A 21,503-nucleotide genomic window follows, 5' to 3' on the forward strand; every position below is an offset into this window, starting at 1 on the left:
TCTTCCTGTTTTTGGTTTCCCCCAGGTTTGAAAGTCTTTTGTACCCACTTTTCTTCTCTAGCAAAATCTCCCCTTTCTGTGCCTCGCTCAAAAAGTGAGATGAGCTACATTGACGGTGAGAAGGTGGTTAAGCGGTCGGCCACACTCCCCCTCCCAACCCGCTCTTCCTCACTCAAATCCAGCCCAGAAAGGTAAGAGCTCCCCCACCCATCATCAGCTGAGATTTAGGGCACTCACACCCAAGCTAGCAGTGAAGTATTGTCTCTCTCCACTGGGGCAGGCAGCCTTGGAGGCAAGAGTCAAGCAGACCCGACTTTGAATCCCTGTGCCGTCACTCATGAGCAGTGACTTATTCTGAGTCTCAATGTCCTCATCCGTTAAATGGGCATACGTTTTACACTTATAGGGATGTTGTGAAGATAAAACAATGCATATAATATTTGTAGTAGTGCCTGACTAATGGTAATGGCTCAATTAATGTTGCCTGTAATTATCATGTCTTTTTACCCTTCTCACAAGAGAAATCTTAGCTGTAAGATTTGTCATGTGTTTTTATACTCTTTGTGCATACTGAAGGGGCCCATAATTTTAAAATGAAGCCACACATATTAGTATCTATTTGTTTATGTAACGCGTATCCCTGAAAGATAAGGCTCGGACTGGTTACGCTGATGGCGTTCATCATCTCCCAATGGCTGTAGTAAATGACCCGCTTTTCTTTGTTGAGTTCTTATGCCTGATGGAGTAACCTTTTTATGCTTTGATAATTAATTTGAAAGGAAAGCTGAGGATGCCCTTACGTCCTGTGGGTAAACACGCAAGTGCATTCATCTTGAGGTTCAGGATATACCTCAAGCATCTACTGGGTACCTTCTGTGTACAGGTTGAGCCGGATACTGTGGGGGAATAGAAGCATATATAAATCATTGTCCCTGCCTTCGAGAAGTTTATAGCTTTGCAGGAAAAAAATAAATATAATCACAGTGCAAAATGCAATAATGTACACGCACTAAAAATTTGCAATTTTTAAGGATTCACATTTCACCTGGAACCCATCCTTGGCTCAGGTTAATTAAGTAGCTGTGCCAAAGGCTGCAGTATTGGTGACTACTGGGGCAGGGTGTGAAACAGGCAAGAACATGGCTGTTAATAGCCAATAACATTTGTTGAGTGGTCACCATGAGCCCGGTGCTCTGCAAAGTGACTTACATGAGCGGTCTCATTTAACCCCTACAACATCCCCCTTTTTCAGATGAGGAAACTAAAGTAGCCGTAGGTAAGGTACTTGGCTCAGATCACCACGCCAGCAGCGCTGTAGCAGGGACTGGAACCAGAGCTGCCCGGCTCCAGGACCCACGTTCTCTTGCACTGCACTAGCAGGAGTGGGAGGTACAGGCATGCTTGGGGAATGATAAGCTCGTGAGACGAGAGCAAGTGTGGCTGAGGCTGCTTCCCACCCTTCTTCTCGTTCTCTTCTCTCTGCTTCCTGGTGCCTGGTTTTGAGCACAGGACACCTCAAGCCTTTTGTGAAGCGAACGCAGAGACGTAACTGGTTATTTTGAGAAGGAACCCAGCACAACTAAATGCTTCGCGTCCGGTCCGATTTTATGCTTCGGATATAAAAATTCCTTGATTAGACTACAGTCAGCCAAAGCCAGACCGTGTCGGATGCCAATTTTCATGAAAATAGCTCTAATAGGATTTTTTTTCTACAGAAACGACTGGGAGCCCCCAGATAAGAAAGTGGATACAAGGAAATACCGTGCAGAGCCCAAAAGCATTTACGATTATCAGCCGGGCAAGTCTTCCGTTCTGACCAACGAAAAGATGGTAATGTGTATATTAAAGTTCTTTTGTCTCCCCTGCCACGTTCTTTAATCCCGATGCATTGTGCATCTGGGTTACGTTCTTTCTCCCCTGAGGTAGACTCGCTATGTTTCGAAGACCATGAAAACATGAAGCATTTTTACCCTTTTCAGTTTTGCAGGTGTTTATAAATTAAGTCCTGGGAGTCTGCTTTGAAAGAAACCTTATTGTTCATTGTTGTTCTTTTTGTGCATGATTTGAACTAATTTAAAATCCCCTACTAATGTAAAGATTGATTTTGCTGCTGTCTTTTTAAAAACCTCTAACCATTAATTTATCAGGCTTATTGCTAACTGGACCAGAGTCAGGTTTTTGGTTTTTTTTTTAAGCGGCTCTTATTTGAACACACATAAATTTTGTAGAAGCTACCGGCACGTCATTAAGAGGTAAATAATGAATCTGATGTTGTGACTTGGGAAAAAAAGACCCAGGCTGTTAGAATATGTCTTGTAGGTCTTCCCCTTCTGCCGAGTGCAGTATTGAGGACGAATCTCATATTCAATCTGGTTTCTGATTCTCTACACAAGTTCACATCGCCAAGCGATTATAAGTGGGGAAAATGGCCTGTATAGGCATAGAAGACCACCCTGGAAACGAGGCTTCTTCTGCGAAGTGGGAAGAATTTTTACAAACTGATTAGTTTTGTATCTGCCACTCATGCTTCCCTTTTGTTCACCCTTCGTTAGAAAAGCTGGTTCAGAATTCTGATCATGGTTAAAGGGATTCTCCAAAGCTCTATAAAGATTGCAGCCCTCCAGCCGTGCCAGCAGGATGGAATGATCATGCTGGGGTTTGGTTTTTATTAAAATGCAGTTACCACACTGCGAACAGATTAAGTAGGCCTCTGAAATGCAGGTTCAGATTCTTTTCCCTCCACCTCTTCCACTCTACATGCTTTAAGTAATAATTGATTTGACTTTTACTAAAATAAAAATGTGACATCTTTAAAAGCACAAAGGGATAAGTAATTTTAATTGGGAAGAAAGGTCAACAGTGCACAGAAATGCTTTAGAGCTGTCATTCTTTGGCATCACTGTGCACCAAAGTTATTTTAAGAAAAAAGTTCAGAGATGAGCAGAGAATTTTGCCTCTGGCCCCACAGTGCCCTGGGGGTCCTCTCCCTGTTAGAAGTAGAAGAAAATACATGGCAGAAGTTCACCTTCCACGCCGCTGTTCCTAGAAAGACAGTCATGTGCTTTGGCACATTCATGACACTTGAATCACCAGCCCGGGACGCACCGTCACATATCTACATTTAAATGACTTCAGAGATTCCATAGCCCTAGATTCTACAGGGTGCTTTCGTTTGGGCAATATTATGGTTCATAGGTGATCATCGCTTTCAGGGAAAGCTTGCCCCTTTTCTGAATTTCTTTTTCGTTTCCCCCTCCTTTCCTTGGTTCCTAGTCATTTGACCACCATCCAGAAATAAGAAAAAAACAACATTTTGCTTTTGTGCTTCTCATTGATCCCACAATGGTTACAAACCCTGGAAAGTGACAGTAGTGCCCCTCAGGGGCCTCTGGAGAGTTGTGGTGGCCGCAAACACGGTTGGTGAAGCCCCGCCCGGCGGTCCTACACAGGAAGCTCCCCTGTGTGGTAAACGACCGGGGCCCGCCCGGCGACCGGACGTGAAGGCCCCAGGCGGGCCTGGGAGGAGCACCATGGACAGCCGTTTCATTCAGTGCTGTTCACTCTTTAGCTCTGTTCTTCCTCAGAGAAGTCTTGCAGTTGAGAGAAAAATTTCAGATCTCCTTCATTTCACAGTCTACTCCTCACAGTAGTTGAATTAGTCCTTTATTTTTGAAAATTTTCTCCCTGCTATTTTTGCCACGTGAACAGAAAAGTTGGCACGGAAGTGTCCGTGTGTCTTTCCTTTTGGCATCTAGTATCTGGTTTGCCAGAATTTGAGGACACCTCCCACCCCCACCCCTGTCAACACACACACACACACACACACACACACACACACACTTTTGTATTGTCGTTAACTGTGGATCAGTATGCTAACTCGTGACAGATGTAGAATCTAAATTTGCTCACAGAAATGTACAACTCCTATTGAGGAGAAAATGTGTGTTTTTTTTTCCCAATTTGAGGTACTCCTGTCTGCTGACGCTTGCCAATTTCAGTAGCGACCTCACAGGCACATCTACCACAGGGAGGGTGGCAGTAGATTGTAGAGGTCGCCTAAGAGCTTGTCTTGTCCCAGGTGCGAAGCTGGACCATCCCCGGCCAGTGAAACACTGTGCTGCCTTCCGAATCCCACACAGTACGTTTACAGCCTTCTGGCCTCTTCAGTCATTTAGCCAACTGCTGTGACGTTCTTCATAACTCCTCAGCCCCTCTCATCATAGTCTGAGACCACTGTCTTGTCTTGTGGCCTTGGGATTGGAGGTCTGTTGGTCAGGCCTTGCTTTGTCACAAATGGCCTTTTTCTGGCTTTGTTCCTTTAACTTTCCTCTAAAGTCCCTTAAGAGCTTCAGCTCAATTCAACAAATATATATAGAATAACTTTTATGTGCCAAGCCCTGGCTTAGAGGTTGGGGTCCCTGCCCTCACAGGCATATATTGGGAAGGACAGGAATTAAAATAGTAATTATAGGCACGATATAGATTTGGATGTGTAAAACAAGGGGGTTGACCCAACTTGGTTTCTTCCGGTGTACGGTCACTTTGAGTTTCTTCCTGGCTTTTCAAGTTTGTCATCTACCCCTGTTTTAGCTTGGTATCCCCTGCAAACGTAGAGGGTCTACCTCCTTCTCAGGAACGTGAGAAGGGGATGTCCTATACTATAAAGAGCGCTGGACCTAGGAGTTGGAAGATCTGAGTTCAAATTCTGAGTCTGCCCTAAGGTATCTTGGGGCAAGTCATTTAACTTTCTGGAACCTCAGTGCTTTCATCTGTAAAATGGGAAGTATTATTTGGCCTGCCAACATTACCGAAGCACTGAGTATTGAAATGAGTATTGAGTGGTATTCCATACTCACTGAAGTGTCGAATGAGAGGATGAAGTGTGGTCATGTGTAAAAGAACTATGAACATTATAAAGTGCTATGGAAATGAACGTACCACATTAAGATTGTTTAATTAAAAATTGAAGCTAGGCTCTGGCTCCTTTCCAAGAAGCAATCCCATCCTTGAGGAGAATCAGGCATTTTTCTGGCAGGTCATCTGCCTTTTCCAAGGATTTTGCCGAGCTGGGAAAATAGCCCACGGTAGCAGAGAACCAAGCCTGGCGTTGTGGAACCCACCCTGCCTGCCGGTACAGAGCTCACATTCTGCATCCAAAAGGACGTTTTCTATTTGTCCATTCCATAATTGGATCCACAGCTGAGTTACAAATGACAAAATCAAACACAGATGTCAGTGCCGTGTGGTATTCCCTCTTTAACTCTCTCTCTGGGCACCTGCTCTGGGCCTAAGCAGTTGACATGCCTCCTGATTCAGTTCTCAGCACCGTGTTAACCTCCACAGTTAACAACACTCTGCAAGCAACCTTCGGCAGTAAAATGGGTTAATTCTTTCAGGACCTAGTACCAGAACATTCAGGACATTTCCTGAAAGAGCTGGTACATTTTATTTAAAACAACAACAACAAAAACCTAACCTATTCCCAGGGAGCAGTTTATAAATAGTGTTTAAAAATAATAAACATGACATAGGTTTCATGAAACCCCATCCTGGAAGGGTCTAGGATGCCCCAGGGTCCGAACGGTCCCTCCTGAATAGTTGTGTCCTTAAAGATCTTGTGCCTCATTTCACTGAATACATAAAGAATCCATTTGGAATCCACTATCTTACATCATTTCACAATCCAGTGAGAAGGAATACACCTTCTCCTTCAGGATTTAAGCCCTAAGTCCCTAAAGCCAGTTGGAGGAGGTTTTAATCTGGGTGCAAGAGGACAGACGTCATTTCAGTAGACATTTCCCTCTGATCCCAACTAACTTACATTCAACGAATTGCAGTTAAAGAAAAGTTCTCTGCCTTATCTTCCTCCATTTAAAACAAAAGTAGAAATCATGGTAAAAATTCTTCTAAGGATTTTAGAAGAAGGGTCTGGTCAAGATCACAAAGTTTACAGCCATTTCTACAAACTGTAAAAGGCCTGTTAACAGAATGTTAAGAAAAACGTGTCTGAAGGGGCTACTCTGTGAAGCAGTGTCGTCCAATTTCCTTCACGCGTCATTGCCCCGAGGGAGTGAAGTTTATTTTATATTGTTTTCGATCTTGGTGCAAAATGTATATTTTATATTTCATATTGTTGTCAGAAAATCATCATATCTCTGTCATTTAGTGACTGCCGAGGTTTTCTGAAACATATATACACATATATGAATTTAATGAAGCCATGAGCCTCTGATGCTTTTGTCTGATGTGAACGTACATCTCCAGTTTATTAAGGGGAAACCTGATTTGCTTGTCAGGCATTCATTTGCCGACTAATTATTTCCAGAAACACAAGTGATGCCACAGAGCAAGGAAAACTTTATAAATATCTGACTCCATATGGAATCAAATTATCAGTCTGTGTGAACTGCCTCTTAGAGTTATATAAGGTTGAGATATCTAACTAATTTTTGTAACATAACCCAGAAGTTTTTTTCCCCCCCTTGCTCTGTTGTCTGTCTCGTTCAGCTTTTCCCTCACTTTATTTTTCCCAGTTCTTTAACATTTATCTGTGAAAACACGAAGTATATTCTGTCTGTATTCATCCCCCATGGATGCTCATTTAAAATGTTTTTACACTTGTGTTCTGTTTTTACCTATATCATCTTTCACTTTACTGTTTATGGGACATGATTTCTCACCTACTCATGTGCCATTAAAGATGCAGTATTAACAAATTGGCTTTTATGAAGTGTTGGTATTTGCATTTCTTTTGAAAACCTTAAGGCAGCTTTGCAAATAAGTACTAAAACTATATACTAGCCAATAAAAATTATTTGCTCTACTCATCTGGCATAGATGGCTAAATGTTTGGTGTGCTCACCAGATTGTTTGCTCCTAACTAACAGCTCTTTGTAAAGAGGAAATAAGGGCTTTCTCTTCTCCCACGATAAAGTTATTGAGGAATATGCTCATATTCCGATCTGTCGTGGAGGTCAGCAGTATGGTGTAAAATTCTCCACCCGTAGTCCATTTGCCTTCTGCCTTAGGGCTGAGAATGATTCACTCACTGCTCTCTACCACCATTTCTCTGTTTTTATAAACCCATCCTCTCCCACCTGTTTTAGCTCCTTGTTTTTGCTGATGTCTGTAAAAATGGATGATTGCTGCTGTTGAATACAGTTGCTATAGATACCCGGAAACCACTGCATCTCTACTGGCCTGTTCCTATGTAATCTTTGCATAATGTTATCCTTCTCTCTCTTCCATTTCCCTATCACCAACCCCTATAGAGTCGGGATATAAGCCCAGAAGAGATAGATTTAAAGAATGAACCTTGGTATAAATTCTTTTCGGAATTGGAGTTTGGGAAACCGGTAAGTTTAATAGCTTCAGTGGTTATAGACACCTTTTTAAATAATGCTGTTGATGCATTGTTGCCGCTAAACAGTCAGATCTATTTGTAAGGAATGCAGGAAGCAGGGAACAGCCATTTCACTTGTCAATAGTGGGACTGTCTATTCTCACTACAACCTGTAAGCTTTTGCCGAGAAAGGACAGTGAGCTCTGGAATTATTTCTTGCCAGAAAATCACAGAGAAACACGACTAAATCATTGCTCAGGACCCCCCACCACTAGCAACAAATATCACACGCCTTGTGGACAGCATTATTTCAGCCACTGGTTTGATTACTTAACCAAAGTCTTTATGGCAAACTGAAGATAAGCAGGAAAATGCATTACACACTGGGAAGACCAGCATTGTCACTGCTTTAAAAAGAAAAAAAAAATTTTTAAGTACATGTGCAAGGGAAGTGCCCAAAAGGGCCTTTGTGTGTAGATGTGATCCACAAATACATCCCTGTTATAGGTGACTCAGGGAATGATCTACAAGTTAGGGTAATATTTCCCAAAATTTGAAATGGGAGTTAGGCTCAACAGTAAATGTGCTAGAGTTCCTAATGTTTTGCAGCTTCCCTGTGATGTCTCTGAGTTGGCCTTGGTGCAAACTGATTTTTGGCACTGACAGGAGGATTTTCTTAGCCCTGCACCCAGAGGGGTATCAAACAGAAGGGAGAATTGAGTCATTTTTCCACTGGAGATGGCTAGAAACTGACCCTAAACCTCCAGTTACTTTAAAGTCTTACTACAGCTGCAAAAAGAATTTATGGGTGGAGGAATTAAGTGTATATATATATATATATATATATATATATATATATATATATAAAAACCATTTTGTCAGATGCTTGTATGAAACTTTAAACATTGAAGCCAGCACTGGAATCACTGGGGCTTAGAATGATAGTTTTATTTGCAGACAGGAATTTATAGCTCAATAAAATGTTACATTCCATGGTGTACATTTTTCATTAAGATGAAGCCAAAGACAGATGTAGCGGCTGCTGTGGAACTGCTAATTTGATTCAGCGATGCTGAGCTTTGTTAGGAAGTTGAGGCATCTTCTGAGTTAGGAGCGCCTGACTTACAAACATCCTGCTGGTGGGAACAAGTTTCCTTCCTGCTCACCCTGTCCTGGATGCCTCTTAGCGGCTAAGCTGTCCTGAGTGAACAGCGCCACCTAGTGCAGTATAGAGGGATGTGTCTAACCTGGAGTCTGCACCCTCTTCTCTCCCTAGCTGTGGTGCACACCTCATTTCTCCTTTCTCTCCCTTTTTCCTTTGCTGTTCACCATTCAGATTTCACTGAAGTCCACCTCAGGCAACCTTCTCCACCCTCAAAAATTTAACCGTATCTTAACCCTTTTCTTTTTCTTAAAACTTGTTCAAACATCTCACACGAAAAGCTACTTCTGAATCGTGTGGTCCCTTCCCCCTCTGCCAAAGGAAAAAAAAAAAAAAAAGACCATGATTGGTATATGTAATAACAATGCCATACCTTCATCAGGGTAAGCAAAAGCTATTAGCTTTAAATTCTGTGTAATGGAGAGTCCATGTCATAGATTTTGGAAGCTCCTCTCAGAATTCACAAATTGCTAGCCATTTCTCATTTGCCAAATAACTAAATTAGTTTTATCTGAAATGTTAACTTTTAGGGAAAGGTGCAAAACAATTTTTATCATGTGATTGGTTTGTTTTACTGAATCTGTAATTGCAAATAATTCTGTTTTTGTTAGCAAAGGGCAGTATTTGAGTCCCAGCATACATTAAATAGGCTCTCTGAATAGCTTGGTAGATTAACACTGTTTCTGCTGGAAAGTGTGGTCTGAGAATCACACAACCAATCCAAATAAATGTTGAGGACACGGTCCGTTTGTGTAGTGAGACCTTCCTAGAATTTGTATTGATACTGTTGTTCTAGCTGCCTCTTAATTATTTAAAGACTTAGTGATCCTTTTCCAAAACATCATTTCCTCTGAAGCCATGATGTTCCTTGCACAGACCTTAGAGCCCTTCTAAAATGGGACTTTTTGTGTGGGTTTTTTAAAGTAATAAAAGATAATACTGTTGAAGACTTGCCAAAATAACTTAATGCCCATATCCTGAGGAACAGTTTTGAGATGAGTGGCTCCTTATGGTCTAGGAAGAAGCATCTGAAGGGTGGGCTTGTCATCCAGTGGAACCAACTTGATGACTGGCTTTTGCTCCAAGTTTGGGAAGAAGGTGTTGTTGGGAGAAATTTTTTCTTCAGTCCTACCTTAATTGCTCTAGGCTATAATAAGAGCTATAAATAAAAGTGGTGTAAATCATGGAAATTGTTTCAGCAGGTTTTTCAGTCATTCAGAAGCAGAATGAAATTAAAACTCTTACCAAATAATATGAATCATCATTTCTATTTTTTTTTTTTTTCCATACCAACTCCGGACCCACTTCCCCTGAGTGAAAAGCCTGCCAGAACTTGGACACTAGACATTGACCCTGAACTCCTTTCTTCCTCAACTCTTGCACTTAAAGCCAGCTACCCGGATGAGCTGAAATCTTAGCAAGATGCTGGCTTGTAGTACCTTTTAGCTCGGATATGTTGTTGTAGAATATCAAATAATTCAAGACGCCAGGCACCCTTTTTGTAAGACTTTTAAAACCAATTTAATTTGTAAGCACTGCATTAACATTTTGCAGTTATGAAAGAAATGACTAGGTAAGATCATAAGTGACTTTAAAAAGTTTACTTCTCCAGGTGAACAGTCCAAGTGTATTAAGTGCTTAAAGATGAATGGTAATTTTTAATAGCACTTACTTTACACATTGCAGAGTATATACATGCACAGAGATTGCATTATTGACCTATTAGCTGTCAGTGATGAAAGCACCTTGGATTCAGATTGCTTTTCATTTGCAGTTCATTACTAACAGTCTGGATGTTAGTTCTCCCCTCCCACACCCCCCCCGCAATTTCTGCAGGAATCAACGTGATTTCTAGAAGTAAGCTCAAGGCAAAATGTCACAAAGTAAACCAATTTGCATGCTTCCACATAGTTATAATATTTGCTTAAAATTCCAGGAGCTATTAATGATCTCCTCTCTTCAGGAGTCATTGTATAAGACATCTCAGGTCTAAATAGGCAAAACAAGGTCTACTTGGTGGGGGAGAGGTTCCACAGTTACAAGTGGCTTGTAACTTCCAGATGTCCTACCCTCTGAACCCCTCCTTCATTAAACTTACAGTTCTCTTGGCAGAGTTCTGTTTTAGGAATGCAGCTCTAATTCTAACTTGAAGAGTTAAAGGAGAAAATGAAAATAACCCTATAGTCTGCTGTTCAAATTCAAGTTATGGACTGTTCTGTAAGGCAGATGAAAGGCATGGCTGTGCTACCAGCAATGTTATCAAAGTCTAGTTAAGCTTTAAAAGGAGATTTTAAGTGTTGTCCACTGGAATTATCTAGTTACACAGTGCATTATAGAACACCCATTTTGTACATGGATTTCATTGCCACAAACCACAGAAAGCACATTTGGTTCAATTTACCCTCCCCTGGCCAGATCTCCAAATTCACAACACTTATTAAGGTATAATGAATTCTACTGTGGAGAAGACTGCTTCAAAAACATAGAATCTCGGTGTCCATCTTAATTTGAAAACAATAGTGAGGATGTATGTCAGCCGTCTCAACTAAAAAAGAAAAAAAAAGAATGGTGAGGAATTTCAGAGTTTTGATTTTCGTTCAAATTGGTGTTAATGCTTTTTTTTCTTCTGTTTTCTTTTTTTATGTTTTCAATGTTTAGAATCCAACAATGATTTACTCTTGAGATGTAGACCTAGAAAAAAATTCCCAGTTAATGTTTCCAGCTCCTAAATCCTGCAGAACCCTTCCCTGGGCGGCCCCCTCAGGAGGCAGAGTGCCTGCTCCCTGTGTTTTGAGTTCACTTCTCTGTGTTGATACAGTTCTCCTAGTGTGCCCCTCTTCGTTTGAGCCGGTCTCCATGTTTGTCTTTATGTCTTTATGCTCATTTCTTCATTTCCTCCTCTGCTTCCCGTCAGCCTCCCAAAAAGATATGGGATTATACTCCTGGAGACTGCTCTATCCTTCCTAGAGAGGATAGAAAGGTAATTCCGCTGTGCCTCCTCCGTGGGCTGTGTGTGTGTTCTCTAGCCTGGTTAGTGTGAGTGTGTTGTGGGGTTTTTGGTTGTTGTTGTTTTGTTTTGTTTTAATTATTATTATTTTCTCAAATCACTTTTTTTTAACTTGATAACTTTTTTTTTTTTGGCTTGGTGATAAAACTATTTAACAAAGTCTGTAAGACGTCTACTAATGTTTAGAGGTTTATAAAGCAATGCCTTAGTCTCCTGACATATCCTGCTCGTCACAGTCACTAGACTCTGAAAAGAGCAAAAATAGGTCTTTCGCAAAAGGTAGGTTTTTGTGGTATTTGTAGTTCTCTCTAGCGAGTAGAATAGCCTTTTGGAGCCCTGATGACTTGAGGATTTATATTTTCTCTGCCTAATGTTGCATTCTGTTTTCACGTCTGCACCTGATTTCTAGTGAGCTCTTGTGTTCAGTCATGCCATCTTTGCCTTATTAAAGTATAGCACTAAACCAGCTCAGTTTTCAAACTTAACCTTCCATTCTTTCTGCCTCTCCTCTAAACTAAAACATGCTTTCCCATCTTTTCTTTCTCAAACCAGACTAATCTAGAAACAGATCTCAACCTCTGCCCAGCAGAGTTAGAGGCAGATTTAGAAAACACGGAGACGCTTAATAAAGCACCCGGGGCAAACTTGTCACAGGTATTTCCTAGTTTTTCTCACGCTGTCGGTTCCTCTTGCAGCTCGGTTTTGTTTTCTCCTCTGCTCTCTGGTTTTGATACAGGCAAGGCAATGAGTGGTAATGCTGCTTCTTTTTAAGCTGCATGGCTTTCTGACTCCTGTTTTCCTCTCCCACCAACCTAATTTTTGCCTGGATTTCTTTTGAGCTTGGCATCTTCCTTAAAGGAGACTTTTCAAATATACACAGGGTGGCTGGTGATTTAAATGACCCCACCTCCTTATCATTCTCTTTCTTTGCTCTCAGAAGGTGACCCTTTCCTTCCCTTGCCTCCATATACCTTCTCCAGATTTTCAGGGAGCCATTTTTGGGGGGCACTTTCCTTGTTTTGTTGCAGCCTTGGGAGATGCCAACCTCAGAGATCATTTTCAAAAACACAGTGGCAGTGATTTGAGTGCCTCTTACGTGCCTGGCACCATCAGAGCGGTCCTATTTGTCATTTGGAAGGTTAGAAAGTTCTCCATGAAAAAATGCACTCCAGAGGCCAGACAGCCTGGCCACAAACAAGCATCTGAAACTCAACCTGCATGGATATTTTTAAAGAGGGCTATGTCAAAATGTGGTTTATTAAAGGGTATGTCAGAGAGAGAGAGAGAGTCCAAGGTAAATGGGTTGCCAAGGGAAGAAACATACCAACTATTTGGACAACCACCCCCAGGGCTCCCTGACAAAATAACAAAGACTGTTACAAGGAAAGGGTATCTTTACAGAAAATAAAGAAGGAATGCAGTCACTGCTGGAGAGGCTAGAAAGGTCCACAGATCATGGCAGGAAAAGTGGGAAATGCTGTGGGTCGTGTTCTGTTTAAGCAGAACTAAGACAAGGAGGGTCTTGAGAGACTTGGGTTATGAAGTCTTGTGAGTGCCGGACCCTAAGCCAGGGAAGGAGTAGGGAGCCCACGGGATTATGGCAGCAGCCAAGGCAGGCTGAAATAAGGTCAGAAGCTGAAGAACTGAAAGCAGATCAGGAGAGCTGGGGTTCGGGAATCCAGAATCACAAAAGGGTGAGTGCACCCAGGCCCCTCTTCAGAACTTGGGTGAGGCACAAAGGTGAGCCACAGTGCACACAATCAAGGCAGATATATCATGGAGCAGGGAGAAGGGGGTGGGGGGTTTCCAGCCAGGGTGGAGACTGGAACCTGTTGTAGCCTCTGTGGGATGGAAGGTCTGAGCTAGTTTGAGAGTGAGAACCTCAGGTAAGTCCTAGAGTGCTCTGGGGCGGGACGGGAGCATGAAGATTCCAGGTCCTAAAACAAATCAGGGGTCACTTTTCAAAATAGTCTAATAAGAGCAGTTCTATTATACATACGAGGAGGGAAGGCAGCTGGAGAATTACTGAACTCGCTGAGGCCTCCCTGAAGTAAGACGGCTTCCAGTACATGGACCACTACCCAGGCAGGTGGGCACAGAGAAGGGTCTGATGTGTGAACCTTGCCTTCAGAAACATGACAGCTTAGTCCCACTCATGCATAAGGCTCTCCAATAATGCACAGCAGTGCCTGCGAAGAGCTAAAAGAACGGTATGGGCTCTGAGTGCCAGGAGAAACTGACCTTGTGGAAGACTTCTCCAAAGAGTTAGCCAGGATCTTAAAGGATGGGTGCAACCTAGGTACATGGTAGAAATAAGGGGCATCCATGTGAGGCATGGTCAAGAGCACAGAAGTGAACACATTTAGCATGTATGCAGGGAATAAAGTAGAAAATTCAGCTGTAATGGAAAACTCAGTAGTAGTGGAAGGTAGGTATGGGAAAGAGGGTTGACCCTGGATTACAGAGGCTCAGAAAATATGGCTAAGGGGATGATTTTGTCTACAGACCAATGTTGTGATTCTGGAATTGTTTTTGGAAAGTCTGTGTCCTCACTCTAGAGAGGTGAAGTTGAAGGGAGAACCCCCAGTTGGAGGTGCAGAAGGCATGGAGGCTACTGCAGTGGTCCCAGCATGGAAGGGTGAGGGCCCCCACTCCAGCACCAGCATGAAGGGAGGCGAGGGGTGGATGTGACAGCACTCACAGAGGAAGTTGCAACAGGACATTTTAACTGGTGTGTAGAACAAAGAATTGGGGGATGGATGGGGACAGAGGCAACTCTAGGGTTTTGGCTAGGAAGCCAGAGGGGTGAGGACCTTCATACATCACATAAGATTGATGGGGAGAAAATCAGCACAGTGGTAAGATGGAGTTAGTTTTACGTGATTTATTTTTGAAGCATTGGTTGGGTATCATGTAGGGAATATCCAGTAGGCAGCTGGAAATCTAAGACGAGGTGTCCTAAAAGAGGCAGGGGCTTATAAAGTCAATTGGAGCCACCTGAAGAGAGTGATGGGTGAAGCCCTGGGAGCAGATGAAAGATGGAAGGAGACTCATGGGAACGGAAAGGATGAGAGAACAACAGCTACCCCCTGGGATGTTGGATGACATGGAACAGGAGAAGAAGGGGAGAGTCAGAGGGTGAACAGTTCAGAGAAGTTGAAGAAAGTACAACTACCCAGTGCTCCAGAGAGGTCAGCAAAAGAAGACTGAGGAAAGGTCAATGGACTTGATAAACTGGAGGTTTCTAAAAAAATCTTGGGAGGTTGCTGGGTGAGTAGTTGCTGGGAGCCAGAGTGGAGAAGAATCCGGGGGTCCCCCAGGGGTACAGCACTGATTGAAAATATGCGATTGTGGAAGGAAGGAAGGAAGGAAGATGTTCCCAGAGGGCTCCACAAGGTCACGCAAAAGTTTTTCCAAGATGGAGACCAGGGAATCATCCTCAAAGTGGATGAACACCCAGAATGGGACAGGTGCCAAGGTGGGAGATGGGCAGGAGGGCTGGAAGGATGAACGTGGAGGTAAGAGCCGCACCTTCTCTGAGGAGTAAGGACGGGCAGCTGGGGTGGGGGAGGGCAGTGTTCTCATCCTGGGGCAGAGGTGTCCTCCCAAGTGAAAGGACCCAGCAGGTGAGGGTGGGTGTTCGGCAGGCAGAGGACCAGGCGGGTGAGCCCTGATGAAGGTTGCTTCCTGTCCAGTCTTCTCCTCCCTCTTGGTCACTCTTCCCTTTCTTTATCCTGGTGTTTCTCTCCTTCCCTCCAGATAGGGTATTTCCCTTGAAATAATCACCATTGGGGTTAGGAGTATCTTTAAAAGTTAACTTTTTCATCAATTTATTCAACTATCACATTATTTTTAAAAAATAAATTGAGCCCTTTGCCTTTTTTCCTCCAAGACAACAGAAACCCTCACCTATGTAATTATGTTGCCTTTTCTCTGCATGTAGCTCTTGGTTGTTTTCTTTCTATTGGGTAGTGGCCTGTAATTTTATAAAATGCTCCCCCACTCAGACTGAAGTGGTCATTCATGGGTTTTATGAAACTGCATTTCTCCCCCATTTCCACATTCTAAACCTGCAGTGGTGAACAAATGATCTAAATACAGTGTGGTCTTTTCAAATGCATTTTTGTACTTTCTGTACCTAAGATGTCAGGTGATCCTCTCTCTGGATGTGGCATTGGGTGCATGAAGGAGTCTCTCTCTGGTGGGCTTGACCAGGGGCTCTGAGGGCTGGGGATAAGCCGGTGAAGGCTGTGTTGTCCTCGTCACTAATGCATGTTGGCCAAATGGTGGGCTATCTGCTCTGCGGATCTATATTTAAGCATAAGCCAGGGGGCCATCTTCCAGCACACACAGAGAGCGAGAGTGCCCGCTGGCCCAGAAAGCTTCCAGCACCTAGACCTTTCTGGCCAAGCTCCCCATCTCCCAAAGGTCCTTGGTTGGCTACATTGGGAAAGGAAAGGGGCTGCTCTCTTTCCCCTTGGCTTGGAGTATCTGAGGTAAAAATAAATGATCTACATTCTTTTTTTTTTTTTTTTTTTTTGACCTTTACAGAGCTCGACGGTCAGCCCCACTCCAGAAATTTCTTCAGAGCTTCCTGGATAGTAAGTTGCCACCATTTACATGGCTTACTGTATTAATGTCAGAAATGGGAAGAGGCTATGTTTTGGACCCAGGTGTTTTGTTGGCATCAGTCTAGTGGCTTTGGTGATAAGCAGCAATTTGATAATGTTCTTCAAATTATTTTTCTGTTTTCTCTTCCTCTTCTAAATTAATTTTGTGATGACTTGTAGTATTTTTGTAAGCTTTTTCCTATATGGGCATCTTTGCCTTTAGGGTGTGAGTCTGTCTGAGTTTGGAATCAAAGTTCACTCATTTGCTGGTTGTTGGTTGGGGTGTGTGACTGAGACGGGCCACACTGGATATAAAGGGGAAGGGGCGGGGAGTTGGGTCCTCGGGCAGCACCTCTCACGGGGAAAGGTGGAGCCAAGAGGGGGCTAACTTGCGAGATGTGGATTTATTTCCTCATACCAGTCCAGATTCTGCCTGGGTGATGCGTGCACACTCCACTCCACGGAGTAGCCGCCAGTCTCCTTTCCGCCTCCCTAGACCATCCTGAACCCTGTGCCAGATTACTTGCCACACGGCTGACACGTTCCAGTGCCGTCCCCTACCCCTCACCTACACGGCACATGGCAAGCACTGAGCTGGTACAAATCGGCCCGGAGCCTCCCTGTCCCCAATGTTGACACCTCTTAGGGCCCTTGTTCTGTTGCTGAATACCTGAATCATGCTCTTGTGTTAAGAACACAAGATAATTTATCTGTTGATAAATTATCAGCTCCCTGAGGGCAAGGACCGCATCTCCGTAGTACCTGATGCACCCAGTGCATTTGGGAGCTTGTGGTGGGAGCTGCTTCTCGTCGCCATCGTATCCACATCTCATTCTTTGAAATATGATGAGAAAAGGCACAACTGGTACCTGTTCCATTGGCATCAGGTAAACCCCACAGTGAGCAAAGTTCACCTCTTCAAATAGAAGCCTGGCTTAATCTGAAAGCTGAGTCCATGGAATTTCTGGCATATGTTGTGGTCACTTGGGAATGAATGTCCTACCTCCCTTGCCAAAGAAGGCATGCTACGAGAGTAGTTTCATTTGAAAATCAATCAGCTGGGTTTAGGGTATTTCAGTGGAAAATTGGGAAAAAATCTTAATTCTTTTAGTATAGTCACCAAATCTCTGGCTAGATCCATTCTGTTCATTTTTTCCCTATAAATACGGGTTAATGATTATGATTAAATTTACCCCAGAGCGTAAGAAATTGAGAAGCTACATTAGGACAGCAGCTAGAAGGGAAGTTACCTGCTTTCTTGGAAAAGTCCAGGCATAAAGTCTGTCACACCTAATGCGGGTTTGGTCATCAGACCAGCAGTGCGATAGACCTCAGAGCTCAGATATGGTGTCGGGACCCCCTTCCTGAGCTCCCTCCACTCGGGGCTCTGAGGCTCACTGTCATTAAGGAGCTAGTTGGGCTGTGCCTTCGGCTGTAAGGATGACAAGTCCCAGGCTGTCTAGGTCCCCAGAGATGTTCTTTCAGAGGTGACATCCACCAGATGACCTTAGGCTACCTGCAGGTAAAGGGCGTCTTCGAGGCCACAGCTCCCTGCAAACTCTCCTTGGTCCCTGGGGCCACCTATTTGTCCCCTTGACAGTCTTGACACAGCCCAGTGATTGCTGGGCTGATTGCTCCAGATCTCTCCCTGCCCCTACTGTTTTCAGGATTGCCCAGTGTTAACCCTTCTGCCTGGACTCCCCCCCAAACCTCCTTTCCTTTCCCCATCTCCCCAGAGTACACGGCACAGAAGAGGCTGCTTCTGGTGGCCGGGTGAATAAATTGTCAATGTGCCTTAGTTAATGGGTGAATTCTTACTGGATCTAACGCACGATGTTTAGTGTTAAAATAAGAGCATAAGATACAGTCCCTTAGTAGCTTGTGGGCAAAACACATACCCGGAAGGATGTTGGTAGCTGAAAAGGCAAAGTGGCAAATGAATGAAGGAGGTTAAAGGATTAAAAGTATTCAGGTTTGGGCCCCCTAGGGTACAATCAATCAATATAATAACTTAATAAAAAATCGTAAGTAAAAGTTTTCAGAAGAAAAAGCAGTGCCCACAGGCTGTCAAAGTTAGGAGCACAGGTCTTGAATGAAGTAATTTTAGTGACTTAATTGAACATGTACTATGAGCCAGGCCGTATGGTTAACATCTTATGTACATTCCCTCACTTAGTCCTTTCACCATTCCAGGGTCAAGTGTTATTTTTGATGCCCATTTTATAGGCGAGGAAACAAGCACATAAGGCCATGTGATGCCCACAATTCCACAGCTGGTACCCGGCCGAGCTATAGCCAGAAGAGGAATAATGAAGTTCTAGGAGAGTGGATGATGTTGGCCGTAAACTCTCATCTGCACCGTACTGACTCAGAACTGGGCAGTAAATTCACAGAAAGCAAGCTACAATTGACTGGTTCTGAGGGATTAAAAAAACAACGTAGGCAACTATTTGTAATACTGTGTTAGCAGGATTGAAGAGGGCTAACGCAACTGCTTAAAAGAGCACATCGCTTTCAGACGTTCTGAGTGTTTGTGTACCTAAAGATATTTGCTGTGTTCATTTATCAAGCACTCTTATTTATGTCACTGAGATAGGTCTCCAAAGACCTCTGTTTCAGCCATAGTCTGGCTCTCATGAACTACTTGGCAGGAATACGTGAGTTTTATCTTCCTGCTATCCTACCAGTTGGGGATTTTTCAATAAGTCAGGCTAGGTTTCCTTCCAGTTTGTTTCAAATGAGTAAGGTTTTTCTGTATTTGGAATTGGTGGGGAGCCAGCCTCAGCACACTGCCTGACACTCGGGGAAGTGCACAGCAAATGTTTGCTGAATCAATGAATGTGCCTGGGAGTCTTTATTAACTAGCATCCAACTTGCTCAGCACTGAGGCCAGCAACTTTTGCAGACTGAATCTGGCCCCTCTGACTGGATAGTTGGGAAGGACGTGTTGAAAGAAACATTGGCAAGACTTGACTTAACCCCAAAGACTGAAGGAGGAGTCACAGGACAGCCCAGGTTCAAAAACATTGGGATTAAAAAAAAAAAATTCTAGATTGATAGATAGATAGAATGAGTCACTAGAGAAGTGATGATGTTGTTTTAAATCTACGTTCTTATCGTATCTTGGACAGTTTAGAATTCTATTAATTAACATGACTACATATCACAGTGTTAAAAGAATGTGCATACAGACAGGAAGAAATTCACCCATAGCCCCAATATCCCAGTATAACTACCAGTCCTTACTTTCAAAAAATATATATATATTTGTTTTATTTTATTTTTGAGGGTGGGGAGGGGCAGAGAGAGAGGGAGACACAGAATCTGAAGCAGGCTCCAGGCTCTAGGCTCTGAGCTGTCAGCATAGAGGCCAACATGGGGCTCGAACCCATGAACCATGAGATCATGACCCGAGACGAAGTCAGATGCCTAAACCAACTGAGCCACCCAGGCACCCCCAAAAATATATTTTTTATGCTTGCAGTCACAATGTCCAATTTTGTATTTTATTTCCCTAGAGTTATCAGATCTTAAGTCAGCCCTGACTTAAGATCTGATGATTTTCATCATCGTCATTTCTCCTTTTATTTGAGAGAGAGAGAGAGAGAGAGAGAGCACTCACATGCGCACACAAGTGGGGCGCGCGCACGAGCGGGGAGGGGCAGAGAGCGACACAGAATCACAAGCAGGCTGCGGGCTCTGAACTGGCAGCACAGAGCTTGATACAGGGCTTGAACCCACAAACTGTGAGATCATGACCTGAGCCAAAGTTGGATGCTCAACTGACTGAGCCACCCAGGCGCCCCTCATCGTTGACATGGATTAGCACTAATTCTTTAGCACTAATTCATTTTTTGCTTAACTAAAGAGGCTTTCTCTATTTGGCCAGCAAGTGGCACTCAAGAGCATGCTGCTTTTTCCTCAGAAAACACTTTCTTTTAACCTAAGATGAAAGCACAAATTATCACCTGAAGAACTATATGAAACTCTCCTGGGCCTTGAAAATGTTTCAGAAATCTTCATGTAAGCATTTAATTTTATAGAATCATCTACTCCACTGGTATTTATTGAAAAGCAGTGCTAGGCACTGGGCATGCAAAGATTAGTAAGATGAACTGCCTGCCCTCAAGGGGCTCAGAGTGTGATGGGGACACAGGCTGGTAAATCACAATTAGAATCTGGTGTGGTAAACGCAGTGCTGGGACCCAGAAAGAGTAACAATCACATACTGTAAATATAAAAGGTAATTTTTTTCATGCAGTACAAAGGCTAAAGATTTTCTAGACTTCCTCCTCCAAAGCCACAGTTAAAAAGTTGCTTTTTTTTTTTTCTTGCTAAAAACAACAAATGGTTCTGAACAGTGAATTCCATGAGGCTGGAATTTGTCGCCTATTTTGTTCCCTGTTGAAGCTCCACCTAGAAGAGTGATTCACACTTAATAGATGCTCAAGAAATACTTGAGTGTATAAAATGAGCAGTGGAATGAACTACTGAGAGCTTTTCTAGAAATATCATTGACAATGATCTGCAGAGATGACTGGAGGGGGTCAGGGCGGAAGAGGCAGAAGTGGTGGTGGTGAGGCGGTGGCCAGGGAGGTCAAGGGAAGGGACTGAAGTGAGCTGTGTAGGACAGGGAGGAAGCAGGACTTGGTAACTGGTTAGATTTGGGGAGCAAGGAGAGGGAGAAAGGGGTTGATTCCCTGGGCTTTTTGACTTGGGCGAGAGGAGACAGAAGAACAAAGCCGGGCTTGGTTTGGAGCATGTAGGGGTTAAGATGCCTGAGCAACACCCAGGTGGAGCTCTCCAGAAGGCAGTTCAATGTGTGTGTCTGGAGCTCAGAAGAAAGGTCTATATGATAACAGGTTTGACGGTGGATTTCTTGGACAGTCTTACCATACTTAACAGTTTTACAGGTGAAAGAACTTGAGAAACAGCTTGCTTCCCAGCAGGTTAGCCTTATCTGCTGCACATTGCCTACTGGAGTCAGGCTGGGGTCCCCCAGAGCCCACCTGGTCATACAGTTGCAAGTTGTTGGCCCTAAGAGGATTACTCCATTCTCTCACTTTATTCTTCCAGCGAGTGTTTTCGTTGAATCCCCTTGAAACTCAGCCCCCTTTGCATCTTAGCCAGAGGGCGAATTGTCTGGCCTGTCTCCTCCTGGCCTGCTGCTCTCTTTGAACTGAAAACTGGCTCAGCCCAAGCTGCTGAGAGCTGAGCTCCAGTGCTGAACTTGGCTTGTTTTGTTATGTGGTCGGTAGCTGCCAATGCTGATTGGGCCTTTCTCATCAGTCCAGGCTTTTCTCATCCTCTCTGATCTCTTTGAACACAGTAAAGACCCAACAACTCTGTGACCCTCAACAATTGCCTTCAGCACTCTGGCCC

The 21,503-nt window shown here is 43.6% G+C and overlaps 1 protein-coding gene across 3 annotated transcripts in view; it reads left to right on the plus strand.

Annotated features, from left to right (window-relative positions):
• The window catches only part of SORBS1 (sorbin and SH3 domain containing 1), a 189,983-nt gene that overhangs the window by 125,708 nt on the left and 42,772 nt on the right, over positions 1–21,503 (plus strand). For 2 of the 3 annotated variants that reach the window (XM_030335628.2, XM_030335629.2), the window contains exons 12-14: positions 62–191; positions 1,716–1,830; positions 16,063–16,112. In XM_030335628.2, the coding sequence (XP_030191488.1) occupies positions 62–191; positions 1,716–1,830; positions 16,063–16,112 (295 nt within the window). Of the gene's footprint in view, positions 1–61; positions 192–1,715; positions 1,831–7,271; positions 7,356–11,418; positions 11,485–12,063; positions 12,166–16,062; positions 16,113–21,503 lie in introns of all 3 variants that reach the window. The other variant, XM_036064312.1, reaches the window with a different exon arrangement.

Source organism: Lynx canadensis, chromosome D2, assembly GCF_007474595.2.
Source record: "Lynx canadensis isolate LIC74 chromosome D2, mLynCan4.pri.v2, whole genome shotgun sequence".
NCBI classification, from domain to species: domain Eukaryota; kingdom Metazoa; phylum Chordata; class Mammalia; order Carnivora; family Felidae; genus Lynx; species Lynx canadensis.